Genomic DNA, 14,916 nt, shown 5'->3' on the forward strand with positions numbered 1-14,916 from the left:
CAACCTGTCAGAGAAAGAATTCAAAGCAATGATTTTAAGGGTGCTCAAACTTAATACAAGCAACTTAATAACAATTATGAAGAGCTCACTGGGAACTATTTCAGCTTAAAAAAAAAGAGGTAGAAGCTATGCATAAAAATCAAGAGGAAATAAAGAATGGCATAGCTGTTATGAAAAAATATGTTAGAAAGGTTCAATATTAGATTAGAAGAAGCTGAAGACTAAATCAGTGACTTAGAAGACAAGGTAAAGAAAAACACCCAAATAGAGCAGCAAATGGGAAAAAAAGGTTTAAAAAGCAGGAGGAGAGTTTAAGGGAGCTGTGGGACAATACCGGAAGGAGAAGAATTGGGGAAAGAAATAGAGAATCTGTTTGAAGATATAATGACAGGGAACTTCCCTAAACTGGTGAAGAAAAAAGTCACATAAGTCCAAGAAACACAGAGCCCCAAGTAAGATGAACCCCAGAAGACCCACAGCTGGACACATCATAATAAAAATGGCAAACATTAAAGGCAAAGAAAGAATCTCAAAGGAAGCAAGAGAGAGACAAAAAGTTACCTACAAGGGAGCTCCCATTAGACTGTCAGTTGATTTCTCAATAGAAACCATGCAGGCCAGAAGGGAGTGGCATGAAGTGTACAAAGTAATGCAAGGCAAGGGTCTGAATCCAAGACTACTCTATCCAGCAAGGCTATTATTCAAAATTGAAGGAGAAATAAAGAGCTTCACGGATAAAAAAAAAAAAAAAAGCTAAAGGAATTTATCACCACCAAACCAACACTGCAAGAAATGCTGAAGGGACTGTTGTAAGAAGATGAAACAGAGAGAGAGAGAGAGAGAGAGAGAGAGAGAGAGAGAGAGAGAGAGAAGCATAAAATTAAAATGGCAACAAATAACTATCAATGATAACCTTAAATGTAAATGGCTTAAATGCTCTAATCAAAAGACTTAGGGTAGCTGATTAGATAAGAAAACATGACCCATATATATGCTGTTTACAAGAGACCCCTCACACACACACACAACAAAAGACTCACAAAGGATGAAAGTGAAGAGATGGAAAAAAAATTTCCAAGCAAATGGAAATGGAAAAAAAAAAAAGCTGGTGTAGCAATACTCATATACGACAAGATAGACTTCAAAACAGGGGCCATAATAAGAGACAGAAAATGTCACTAAATAATATTAAAAGGATCAATCCAACAAGACAATATAACCAAGGTAAATATATATGCACCAAATACAGGAGCACCAAAATATATTAAAAAACTACTGGAGGACTTCAAGGGAGAAATCAGTAGCAATACAATCATAGTGAGTGTCTTTAACATGCCAATGACACCACTGGATAGATCTTCTAGAAAAAAACATTAACAAGGACACAGAGTCTTTACAAGACAAACTAGATCAGTTGGACTTCATTGATATTTACAGAACATACATTCTGCAGAATATAAAGCTGCAGAATATACATTCTTCTCAAGTGCACATGGGGCATTTATGACCAAGTGGAATTCATCTCAGGGGTGCAAGGATAGTACAGTATTCGCAAATCAATAAATGTGATACGCCACATAAACAAAATGAAAAATAAAAACCATATGATCGTATCAATAGATGCTGAAAAAGCATTCGAAAAAATGTAGCACCTATTTCTAATAAAAACGCTCAGCAATGTGGGAATAGAGGGATCATATCTCAACATAATAAAAGCCATATATGAAAAACCTACAGCTGACATCATACTCAATGGGCAAAAACTAAAAGCATTCCCCTTAAGAATGGGAACAAGACAGGGATGCCCACTTTCAGCACTCTTATTCAGCATAGTACTGGAAGTCTTAGCCATAGCAATTAGACATGAAGAAAAAATAAAAGGAATCCAAATTGGAGAGGAGAAAGTGAAACTGTCATTATTTGCAAATGACATGATATTGTACATAGAAAACCCCAAAGACTCCATCAATGATAGATCTACTAGAGTTAATAAATGAATTTGGCAAAGTAGCAGGATACAAAATTAATATCAAGAAATCAATGGCATTCTTTTTTTTTTTTTTTGGTAGATCACAACTTTATTTTTATTTTTTTTAATTAATTCATTTATTTTTGTTACGGATTTTTCTCGATTTTTCCCCACTGATTACCCCCTCCCTCTCCCTCTCTGCCCTGTCCCCAGCTTTGTTGTCCATGTCCATTGTTCATGCACACATGCATATAAGTTCTGTGGTTTATCTCTCCCCCACCACCCCCTCTTCTGGGGATTGTCAGTCTGTATCCCACCTCCATGTCTCTGGGACTACCCCATTCCTCAGACTGTTATGTTCATTATATTCCATAAATAAGTGAGATCATATGATACTTGTCTTTCTCTGTTTGGCATGTTTTTCTTAGGATGATACTTTCCAGGTCCCTCCATGTTGTCTCAAAGGATAAGAGATCTTTCTTTCTCATAGCCCATTTGACCCAGTGATCTCACTTCTAGGAATATACACTTAGAAGCCTGAAACACCAATCAGAAAGAATATATGTATCCCCATGTTTGTAGCAGCACTATTTACAATAACTAAGATCTGGAAACAGCCCAAATGTCTATCAGGAGATGAATAAATAAAAAAGCTGTGGTACATATACAAAATGGAGACAATGGCATTCTTATACACCAATGATGAACTCACAGAAAGAGAAATTAAAAAAAAAAAAAATACCATTTACATCACAGCAAAAAAATTTACATACCTAGGAATAAACTTAACCAAAGAAGTAAAGGACCTCTTCACAGAAAACTATAGGTCATTGAAAAAAGAAATAGAGGAAGATATAAAAAAGTGGAAGCACATACTCTGTTCATGGATTGGAAGAATTAACATCATTAAAATGTCCATATTACCCAAAGCAATCTATAGATTCAGTGCAATCCCTATCAAAACACCAATGACATATTTCACAGAACTAGAACAAATATTTCAAAAGTTCATATGGAACCAAAAAAGTCCCCAAATAGCCACAGCAATCTTGGAAAAGAAGAACAAAGTAGGTGGGATCACAATACCAGATATCAGGTTATACTACAAAGCGACTGTAATCAAAACAGCCTGGTACTGGCACAAGAACAGGCATATAGACCAATGGAACAGAACTGAGAACACAGAAATGAACCCAAGGCAATATGCTCAATTAATATTTGACAAAGGTGGCAAGAGCATATAGTGGAGTAAAGACAGCCTATTTAATAAATGGTGTTGGGAAAATTGGACAGCTACATGCAAAAAAAAGGGAAACTAGACCATCAACTTACACCATACACAAAAATAAACTCAAAATGGATAAAAGACTTAAATGTGACCCATGAATCCATAAAAGTTCTAGAAGAAAATGTAGGCAACAAAATTTCGGACATCATACACAACAGAATTTTCACTGATACATCACCTAAGGCAACAGAAACAAAGGGAAAAATGAACACATGGGACTACATCAAACTAAAAAGCTTCTGCACAGCTAAAGAAACAATCATCAAAATGGAAACGCAACCCACTGTATGGGAGAACATCATTGCCAATGATAAGGGGTTAATTTCCAATACATATAGAGTGCTCATACGACTCAGCAAAAGGAAGACAAAGAACCCAATTTAAAAATGGGCAGAGGAATAGACACCTCTCCAAACAGGACATACAAATGGCCAAGAGACATATGAAGAAATGCTCAACATCACTAATCATTAGAGAGTTGCAAATTTAAACAACAATGAGGTTATCGCCTCACACCTGTCAGAATGGCCGCCATCAACAAATCATCAAACAACAAGTGTTGGCAAGGGTGTGGAGGAAAGGGGACTCTAATACACTGCTGGTGGGAATGCAGACTGGTGCAGCCACTATGGAAAACAATATGGTGTTACCTCAAAAAATTAAAAATTGAACTTCCATTTGACCCAAGTGATCTCACTTCTAGGAATATACCCTAAGAAGCCTGAAACACCAACCAGGAAGAATATATGTACCCCCATGTTCATAGCAGCACTATTTACAATAGCTAAGATCTGGAAGCAGCCCAAGTATCCATCAGTAGACGAATGGATAAAAAAGATGTGGTACATATACACAATGGAGTACTATGGAACTGTAAGAAAGAAAGATCTCTTATCCTTTGAGACGACATGGAGGGACCTGGAAAGTATTATCCTAAGTGAAATAAGCCAAGCAGGAAAAGACAAATACCACATGATCTCACTTATATACGGAATATAATGAACATAACAGTCTGAGGAATACGATAGACCCAGACACATGGAAGTAGGGCACAGACTGACATCCCTCGGAAGAGACGGTGGGGGCGTGGGAAGAAATAAACCACAGAACTTATATGCATGTATGCATAATCAATAGACATTGACAACAAAGCCGGGGTTGGGGCGGGGGTGGGGTAGGGAGGGGGGTACCAATGGGGTAAAAAAGGAGAAACATCTGTAACAAAAAAATAAATTAAAAAATTAAAAAAAAAAAAAAGGGGCCCTGGCCAGTTTGGCTCAGCAGTTAGAGTGTCAGCTTGCGGTCCAGAGAGACCCAGGTTTAGTTCCTGCTAAGGGTGCATACCTAGGTTGCAGTTTGTCCCCAGCCTTGGTTGGTCGTGCGGGTGGCAGCCACTCGATGTGTCCTTTTCACGTCGATGTTTTGCTCTCTCTCTTTCTTCCTCTCTCTTTCTCCCACTCTATCTCAACAAAAAATGAAAAAATGTCCTCGGGTGAGGATAAAAAAAAAAAAAAAGGGCAGAGGACCCAAATAGACACCTCTCCAAACAGGACATACAGATGGCCAAGAGACGTATGAAAAAATGCTCAACATCACTAATCATCAGAGAGTTGCAAATTAAAACAACAATGAGGTATCACTTCACACCTGTCAGAATGGCTGCCATCAACAAATCATCAAACGACAAGTGTTGGCGAGGGTGTGGAGAAAAGGGGATTCTAGTACACTGCTGGTGGGAATGCAGACTGGTGCAGCCACTATGGAAAACACTATGGGGTTACCTCAAATAGTTAAAAATTAAACTGCCATTTGACCAAGTGATCCCACTTCTAGGAATAAACCCTAAGAAGCCTGAAACACCAATCAGAAAGAATATATGTACCCCTATGTTCATAGCAGCACTATTTACTATTGCTAAGATCTGGAAACAGCCCAAGTGCCCATCAGTAGATGAGTGGATTAAAAGGCTATGGTACATGTAGACAATGGAATACTATGCACCTGTAAGAAAGAAAGATCTCTTATTATTTGAGATGACATGGAGGGACCTGGAGAGTATTATGCTAAGCAAAACAAGCCAAACAGAGAAATACAAATATCACATGATCTTACTTATTTGCAGAAATTATTGAACTAAACAAACTAATGAACAAAATTGACCCAGAGACATAGAGGTAGGGTACAGACTGACAAACCCCAGAAAGGGGGGTGTTGGGGGGAGATATACCCCAGAACTTATATGCATGTATGCATAACCGATGGATATAGACAACAATGCTGGTGAAGGGGCGGGAGGGATGGGGAGGAGGGTGTCAATGGGGGAAAAAGGAGAAACATCTGTAACAAAAACAAATTAACAAAAATAATTAAAAATAAAAATTAATAAATAAAAAAAGAAATATCACTCTAAAAATATAATGTAAAATAAATGGGGTAGGAGGACATTCATTAATTTATTCAAAACATTATGATTTGAAAATACATGAAGTGAAACCAGATTTAGGGTAAGTTAGAAGAAGTCAGATGGAATATGATGTATTATAGCTTTCTCTATTATTCCAAAGCTAATTAAGCCCACAAAAAATTAATAGTATCCTATTGTTACCATCCCATCTGAAGGCTACTTCATTAATAGATCAACAATACTCACTGTTTCCTATGGGATGAACACAGGGTAGAAACTATAGGCTTTATTTGCAGATAAGAGGTAAAAGAAAGCATTTTGAACCATGAAATTTAAATACTTAAGAATGGAGCACTAATTTTAGTTAGAAAAGTTCATGTATTCCTTCCTTCCCTCTCTCCCTCCCTCCCTCTTTCTCTCCCTTCTTGCTTCCTTCTATCCACAAATACTGAGTACCTACATGTTCCGGGCAATGATCAAAACTCAGTAAATAACAGCAAACAAAATAATGAAGTTCCATAGTCTAATGCTTACTTTATTCTGGGGAAATCAGATGTAAAACTAATACATAAATTAGCTCATTTCAAATGGCAGTGTTATAAAGAAAATTAAACTAGAATATCACGTAGTGCTATAGTAGGTATGCATCATTAAATAAAATCAGGAATTAAGACAGTGATGGAGAATGTACACTCAAATAGAATGGTCAGAGAAGGTCATTCTGAATGCTGACATTTTAGCCAAAACTTGAATAAGAATGTGAATATCATAGACAAAAGCATCGCAGGCAGATCAAACAGAAAGTGGAAAAAGATTTCAAATCAAGAGCCATGTGGTTGGAGAAGGACCAGGAAACCAGTATGACTGGTGTGTGATAAAGGGAGAGTAGTGGGAGGTGAGATCTGAAAGGTCAATGGAACCAGACCATTAGGCCCTTATGGGCCCCGTGAGCAGTTTGAATTGTATTCTCAAGGTGTCTGAAAGTTATTGGGAGATTTTTAAGCAACAGATTTTAACAGATCACTTGAACTATTATGTGGAGTATGAATTTTGGAAGGGAAATAGAAACCAGTTAGGAACCTATTGCCTAGTCCAGGAGAGAGTTGGGTAATTCATATCAATTAATCCATTCCTTTTGAACAGATTTTTGCTAATTAGAAACTTGCTGTAATAGAAAGCTTCATGTGATGATCAGTGACAACTACAAGAACTGCTCTGGATTTCTAAGTATGGATCAACGAATTAAAGCAAAAATCTCTTTGTTTAATGTCTATATAGCTCTACTACATTTCTAAGATAAAGGAACTGCAAAAAGGAAATACATTTGGAAGGACAAAAATGATGATAACTTACCATTTTTGGCTTTGCAAGATCTGTTGTCTGGCTGCATTATGTAGCCCTCCACACAGCTGCAGGCGTAGGCTCCGTGCGTGTTTACACAGGTCTGGCTGCACGTACCATAGATGGCGCATTCATCTTGATCTAAAAGGGGAATCAGCATCATTTCTAAGCAGATTTGTTGTTGGACTTTTTTTTTTTTTTTCTGTGAAGAAAACTTTTTCTTTTCATATTTTGGAAATAAGCGATTGTTTTAAAAAGGAAGGGCCAACTCCAACAAGTCTTTTCAAAACCAAACTAAATAAAATAGTAATACATACAATGTAAAAATCCGCTAATTCATTAGTGCTTTAATAGTTACAGAGATACAAGATCAAGCTTAATATCATATCACTTATTTTTAAAGAAGGTGTATTTGCATTTTTTTGATGGGCAAGCTAGAAGTCCTTGGACAGTTTTGCAAAGGTATAAAATGCACTCCAACAAATATATGTTAAATAGTTCTAGTGTTTATGACACTGACTTCTTCACTATTTTAACAAAGAATGAGTCTAATAACATAATAACAATGTTTTCAATAAACATATTAAATAAGAGTTCTGAGCCAAGCTATGCAAACTACCCTCACTAAAAACAAAACAAAACAAAACAAAAAAACAGCAACAAGAACAACAAAAAAACAAACAAACAAGAAAAAACACAGAGAAAACTATCCAGCACTTGTTAAAACAAACAAACAGAAAATGTCATCTTAAATGAACCTGATTTAGTATGCAGGGTCCTCCTTTCACTCCCTCCCTCCTTCTGCTCCCTGTACTTTGTTCCTGCGGCAACTTGTTCGCATCTCTACAAAGCGGGCATTTAATGATTCTTAACTATCCAGTCCAAAAAAAAAAAAATTCTGCCAGTTAATAATTTAGACAAATATATACATTTAGTCTGTTTTATATACCAAGCACTACACTAATCGCTAAGAAACCCACATTGATAAAACATGGTCCCTACTCTTAAGCGAAACAAGCCCAGAGAAATATAATTTCAATTCTATAGCTTTCTTTATAGTAGAAGCATACTCTAGTTACGATAGGGACATAGAGAAGTTAAGTGAAACTGCTTGGAATTAGAGGGAGAATGCTAAGTAAAGGCTGTGTACTGAGCTGAGTTTAAGGAATGAGCTGGATTTCCCCAAACTGAGTAAGAAGGGATGAGGTGGAATGGGGCATCCCAGTTGAGCACGTGGAGAGGCACTGTGATGACGTGTGGGGATGGATTTCAGAGAAGTGTAAAGAGTCATGTAGAGTAAGGGCAAGTATGGAAATGGGTAAGAGATGACGTGGGGAAAGTAGTTTTAAGGCCAAATAATGAAGTTATTTGTGTGCTAAACCAAAAAGTTGTGCATTATACCTAGGCATTGGGAAGCATTAATTAGATGAGCTATATGATCAAGCTTGTATGTTAAAATTAAAACATGCCCTGGCTGGTTTGGCTCAGTGGTTGAAGTATTGGCCCACAGATCAAAGAGTTGTGGGTTCAGTTCTGGTCAGGGGTACATGCTTTGGTTGTGGTTCAGTCTCCAGCCCTGGTCAGGGTCATGTGGGAGTTGTTGATGTATGTGTCTCTCTCACATTGATGTTTCTCTCTCTCTCTCTTTCTCTCTCTCTCTCTGCCTCCTACTCTGTCTTAAAATAAATGGAAAAATATTCTCAGGTGAGGATTAAAAAAAATTAAAACACACAAAAATGTATTGGTGAATGTCAAGAAAAGATTCTTCAAAATTAGTTATATACCAATTTCACATAAGAAATTGTGTTTGAAGTCACATTTTGAACTAACTCAGTGGCGATAAAAATGAAAACAAGAAAATTGACTCAAACATTTAAGAAGTAGAATCGTTAACGTGAAGACTAATTGAATATGATGAAATTGAATGGTGGTCCAGTTTTACATAAAGTATAGATTTGAGAGGAGATACCATAGAAGGAAATAGTGAGTTTGGTTTGGATGTATTACATTTAAGAAATCTGTAGGGAATCTTTTTTTTTTTTTTTTTTCTTTATTGATTTGAGAGCCAGAGGAAGGGAGAGGGGGAGAGAGATAGAAACATCGATGAGACAGAACATCAACTGGCTGAATCCTGCTTGCCCCTCACTGGGGATCAGGACCACAACCTGGGCATGTACCTGAGTGGGAATCCAACCAGCGACCTCTTGGTGCATGGGTCGATGCTCAGCCACTGAGCCACACTGGCCGGGCCAGAATTCTTGAGTAAATAAATAACAAGTGGTTGGAACTCTGAGACTGGCCAGAAGGGTGAGATCCGTCCTGCAATATTTGGGAATCAATAGCATATGGATAATAGAATGAAAACCAAACCAAACAAAAAAGCAAATAGTAGAGGGTTAAATCCCCCCCAAAAGATAGAGGAAATGAACAAAGCTTGGCTAGAACAAAATAGTACAAGACACCAATGCTAAAGGGAGGAAAGATAGAGAAGTCCAGGAGCCTCCTCTGAAGGAGACTTCAGGAGAAATGTAAGGAGTTAAGAAAGGTGAGTGTTTCAAGAACATAGCAGTGATGTACTCAGTGAAGAAATCTGTAGTGTAGATATTAAAACTGTCATTAGGTATTGGCAGTTAGGACACTGTGCAGCGACCCTGGCGCAGTGAAAAGGGTTTGCTGCCTTAATTGGCAGGTGGATCTTCTTAGCTGAAATGAGCTTTTGCTTTGTGGAAAAGCAATATACAAACTTTGAATATACAGAAAAGAATATATAGAAAAGAATATACAGACTTTGGCCTATTAACCCCGATTCCTCATTGGAGCTTGGAAATACTGAAGTTGAACAGAGGTTGGGACTCCTGAAAACAATTCTTGAGGAAGGGAACGAGGAAAAGACAAACCAAAAAGAAGAGAGAGAAGCTAACAAGATGGCTGATGAGGTTGTGGTATAAAGTGAATTAAACAGCTGGGTTACAGTAAAATATATGTATTTGTGTTTTGTCCTCAGTTCCTCAAACTCTTGTCATTTCCTGAGCACTAGGAGAGTGTTTGTTATTTATACTGAGGGCCTTTGGAATAACCTGGGGTCTATGCCACTGAGAGCACTTAGGGTGGAACTACTAGAAAATGTAAGGATAGGGCCCAGTCACTTCAAAGACCAAACAGATAATAGAGGGTGCGAACTCCCAGCCCCACCCTGTGACTCCCCAAAGCTACGAAAGGCTTTCACTAAAGAAAAGCAAAAAGATGACTGAGAAGCTAAGGGGCCATTTTGTTTTATTAATTAGAAAACTATGCATTTGTATGGCACTAATTTGCACGATTCTCAGATTTCTTTAGCTTTATATACTAACTAGCTTGCATTCATGGATGGCCTGTTTGAAGTAAGGAGCTTTAGGGATAAGGAGAATGGCTTTAGAAGCTAAGTCTACAGTGTTAAAGAAAAAAATGAACTCTTGTATTTGGTAAAGTCCAGTCTATAGCGGCAGAGATGATTCTTATCTATTTTCACGGATGTTTCAACTTTAATAATTATTGGTTTTTATTTTAGTTGTCCTGATATGATGATGTTGTCCAGGAGAGCAATATGATGGGTGATTTCTTCTATTCTTTCACCTTAGCCAGAACGTACTGATGTGACGTTGATGCAACTCCACACAATTGGCCTCAAAGGCATAGGCGAGTCATTACTTGTAATGCTGCGGTCTTTCTTCCTTTAAGGACAGAAAATGTCCTGGAAATACGGCTTTCTGAAAGTGTAAATGCTATTCAGACCTGGTCATTCAGGAATGCAGAGAAAGATAAAAGAGCCCCCTGTCCACTGGTGACCTTCCATAATGATTGCTGTATAATTTCTTATTTTTGCTCAACAGAGGAAATTGATTGAGTTTATCTTTGTGCATTCAATTAAGAGATCCAGGAGCAGAGATCCATGCAAAATGAGATGAAAACCCTGATTCCTACAGGAGTCAGGTGTAGCAAAAGAATAAGAAGTTTGCAGTAGATATATTAACCTACCCTGTGTGAATGACAACTGCTGTTTTAAACTAAAAATTGCATATCTTCCTATTCTTGTTTGGCCAACTTCTGTGACTATATAGGGTCTAATCTTGCCAGATCTTCTGATTTTTTTTCTCCAAATGTGACCATTTGAGTGCAATCTTCTGATGTTTAAGTGTTGGCTTAAACATAATGTGAGTCAAATAAATATATCAATTTGGTCCCATTTATAGTCAGATGATGCAGCCACTGGATCTGATAGACATTTAACAATAACTGTTTCTATAACTTTTGTATAATGCAGAAAACAAACAACAAACTGCAAAGTCAAGGCCCAAATGTTCATTAAGAACCAATGAGCCTCCTCAGATTAAGAATTAATGGGCTCTGAAGGCCTTAGTTTTACTCCACTTCTATTGCTGAGATGGACGAACATATGTAAGTCATTTAATTTCTCAGGGTATAACTTTGCTCACTTTTGTCATTAGGATTTTGAACAATATTCTGTCTGAGGAATCTCAATTTTAAGATTCTGTTTTAAGGTAAAGGTGATAATACAAAAGCAAAGGTTTAAAGTAGTATTTAAAGCACCAATTTATTTGGAAAATACTCTACTAGTATCTCTAGCAATGAAAATATTCTTTAATATTATATATAGATTCTATATTTTATGGTATATATATGTATATATTCTAAATACCATATAAAATAATATAAATTTATATTGTGGATATATCATATATAAATATGGAGAAGAACCCAGAATTGTTCATTATGGCAAAGTGGAGTAATTTCAGAGAATAAACATTTGTTCTAGAATATTCACACAAAAAAGAACTAAAACATTAAAAATATAAGTATTTTTATGTTCATTATTATTACTAGTGATAAAATGCCAACTGTCAGAATTACCAATGCAAAAATTGTAAAGACTATTACATGATTATTAACCTAACTTAGTAATAAGAACGTTATACTACCCTGCAGCTATATAATAGGCACAATACAATTAGAAAGTTAAAATTATTAAATTTAATATTTCTTTTTTATTTATTTTTTAATCCTCACCCGAGGACATTTTTTGTTTGTTTGTTTGTTTTTTTCAGATAGAGTGGGAGGGAGAGAGAAACATCAATGTGAAAGGGACACATCGAGTGGTTGCCACCCACACAACCAACCAGGACCAGGGACAAACTGCAACCAAGGTACATGTCCTTAGCTGGAACTGAACCCGGGTTTCTCTGGACCACAGGCTGATGCTCTAACCGCTGAGCAAAACTGGCCAGGACAAATTTTTCAATGGTTAATCAAAATACTTCCGATTGTTGATATTTCCCATGTTTGACATTATTGAAACATGAATTTGAAAAATGATTGGTATAAATGCATACCTATAATATTTATGTTTGCGGTTGTAAGGGGAGTGTCAACTTTTAAATCTCAGGGAAATAAGTAATATAAACACTGTGTGGAGCACAGAGTAGGTACTCAAAGATAGTTCATTAGATTTCTGTTCACTAAACCTCTGTAAAATAAAAATATCACCTATCATACTTACCTTTACAGCTTCTCCCATCTTCTTTTACTTCAAATCCATCCTCACAGTAGCATCTTGTACTGTTTCTGACCACTGCACATTTATACTGGCAATTCAACTGCTGGCAATTGGGTAACAGTTCTGTAGAGGAAAAACAAAAATATTACCTACCTCTATATGATCGTGCACACATAGATTGTGTTTAAATTTAAATACTGTTAATATTACTCAGTGTGTCCTCCAAAATTTCTGTGATTGGTTGAAAGAACAAGTGGTATCATTCCTTCTAAAACAGGTTGCTTTGCATTTGAAGTATTGTTAATAATATTTCAGGTCTATCTGTCCAGTCTTTCACTTTTTAGCTTATGATGTATGTTCAAAGTCACAAAATCCTTTCAAATTCTGGTAAATTATATTATTTCAAGAGGAAAACTGTCAACTCAGTGGTTGATTTCAGCATTTATGCCATGCCTTTCGTATCTGACACACCAATTGATTTCCTATCTTTTGAGGGTTTGTTTTGACTTACCAATCCATGTGTAACCTTCATAGCAATCAATGTGAATATATTCAATTTCAATAATATATCTTTCACGAGTTGCAAAATATTAGACAAATACCGAACATAATATATTTTGTTATAGCTGAATTCTTTCAGAGCAAATATATCATTTAAGCAAAAATTAGAAAGCACTCAGAGAAAATTAAGATTCAATATGATAAATGCATGAAACAGCTTAAGTGACAGGAGCATATTCACCACACAAATAATTTCTAACAGGAGTAAGATTTGCTAAACCAGAACAATATATGGATGGAACGTATAACTGATTTTTCTTTTTGAAAATAAGGTATTAATGGATTGTGACAACCCTCCTGTCCCACCCTAGGAAGAAAAATAAGGGTTCTGAAAGTTAAACTTAAGTGATTCAAAATATGTTTATATTTGTCACAAGTTTAGCTGCTGCTACAGGAAAATAATAATAATAATAATAATAAAAATTTTAAAAAGATCTAATGTGGAAAAGAAAATCAAGAATATTTCAAATTGAAAATTTGGCATTTTACTAGAAATTTTATTATCTATAGTATTTTCTTAGCCCGATTACTTTTCAACTCTTTCGTGTAACTATTTCCTGCATCTTCTCTACTTAAAACTCCAAATCGCCTTTCTAATGGTCACTCACATATGGTAATTTGGCTTCCTACTTCTCTGAAAAAAACTGAAGCATTCAAAAAAGATTCTCCACAGATTTGGACTTCATATTTACCCACCTCTGCATATTCTTGTCTTTCTTGCTTTCTAAACGTGTTTGGACTCACGATCACAGCCCAGCTCCAATTCCTGTGCACAAGTCCATGCCCTCTCACGTAGTCCAGGATATAACTTCAGCTACTCTCTGCTTCCTCTCATAATCATTTTTTCAAATACAATGTACTAGAGAGAACTAGAGCCCCGAATCTTTGTCAGTTAACTTTTGCCAGGACATAGTCGTGCCCCTTTGTTTAACTATTGCCTGTGGCTGCGTTTCCTCTACAGAGGTAGAGCTGACTAGCTGCCTCAAAGACCTATGGCCCGCAAAACCTAAAATACTTACTATAGCCCTTTATAGAAAGTGTTTTGAGCCCTGGCCAGTTTGACTCAGCGGTTGGAGTGTCGGCCTGAGGTACAGAGAGACCCGGGTTCGGTTCCCGCTAAGGGCACGTACCTCGGTTGCAGTTTGTCCCCAGCCCTGGTTGGTCGTGCGGGTGGCAGCCACTCGATGTGTCCCTTCACGTCGATGTTTCTCCCTCTCTCTCTTCCTCTCTCTCCCTCCGCTCTGTCTGAACAAAAAATGGAAAAATGTCCTCGGGTGAGGATAAAAAAAAAAAAGAAAGTGTTTTGACCCTTGTACTAGTTCAATCTCAGCAATGAACATGCTCTTATTTTTCCCCAACTTAAAAACAAAGAAGAACCCTGACCTCACTCCCCCTACTAGTCACATTGCCCAATTCCATTTGTAACAAAACTTCAAAAATTATCCATACTTACTGCCTCTCTCTACCCTTCTGTTTCTATCTTAAACCTACTCCATCAAACTTTTACATTCATTGCTCCACAGAAATGCTCATGTTAGTATCTCCCATGACCTGGATGCTGACAGGTGCCACGCCCTATCTCAGTCCTCATCTTTCTGGACCTATCAGCAGCATTAGACACAGGTAACTACTATCTCCTGACACAGATTTATCACTGTGCATCCAGGGCTCCACACCCTTGGTTTTCTTCCCATTTCACAGCCTCCTGTGCAAGAGTCCTTCCTCTTCTTGTCAACCTGATGAGGTTGGGGTACCCTAGGGCAGAAACTGATCTTTTCCTTTTGTCTATCAGTATGCTACTG

At 37.0% G+C, this 14,916-nt stretch overlaps 1 protein-coding gene across 1 annotated transcript in view; it reads right to left on the reverse strand.

The window, feature by feature from the left end:
* The window catches only part of LRP1B (LDL receptor related protein 1B), a 1,816,022-nt gene that overhangs the window by 969,438 nt on the left and 831,668 nt on the right, over positions 1-14,916 (reverse strand). Inside the window, exons 4-5 of the mRNA XM_036254023.1 lie at positions 12,557-12,676; positions 7,015-7,143 (exon numbers count right to left, since the gene is read on the reverse strand). Of these exons, the coding sequence (XP_036109916.1) occupies positions 7,015-7,143; positions 12,557-12,676 (249 nt within the window). The remainder of the gene's footprint in view (positions 1-7,014; positions 7,144-12,556; positions 12,677-14,916) is intronic.

Source organism: Molossus molossus, unplaced genomic scaffold (genome assembly GCF_014108415.1).
Source record: "Molossus molossus isolate mMolMol1 unplaced genomic scaffold, mMolMol1.p scaffold_m16_p_11, whole genome shotgun sequence".
Lineage (NCBI taxonomy): Eukaryota > Metazoa > Chordata > Mammalia > Chiroptera > Molossidae > Molossus > Molossus molossus.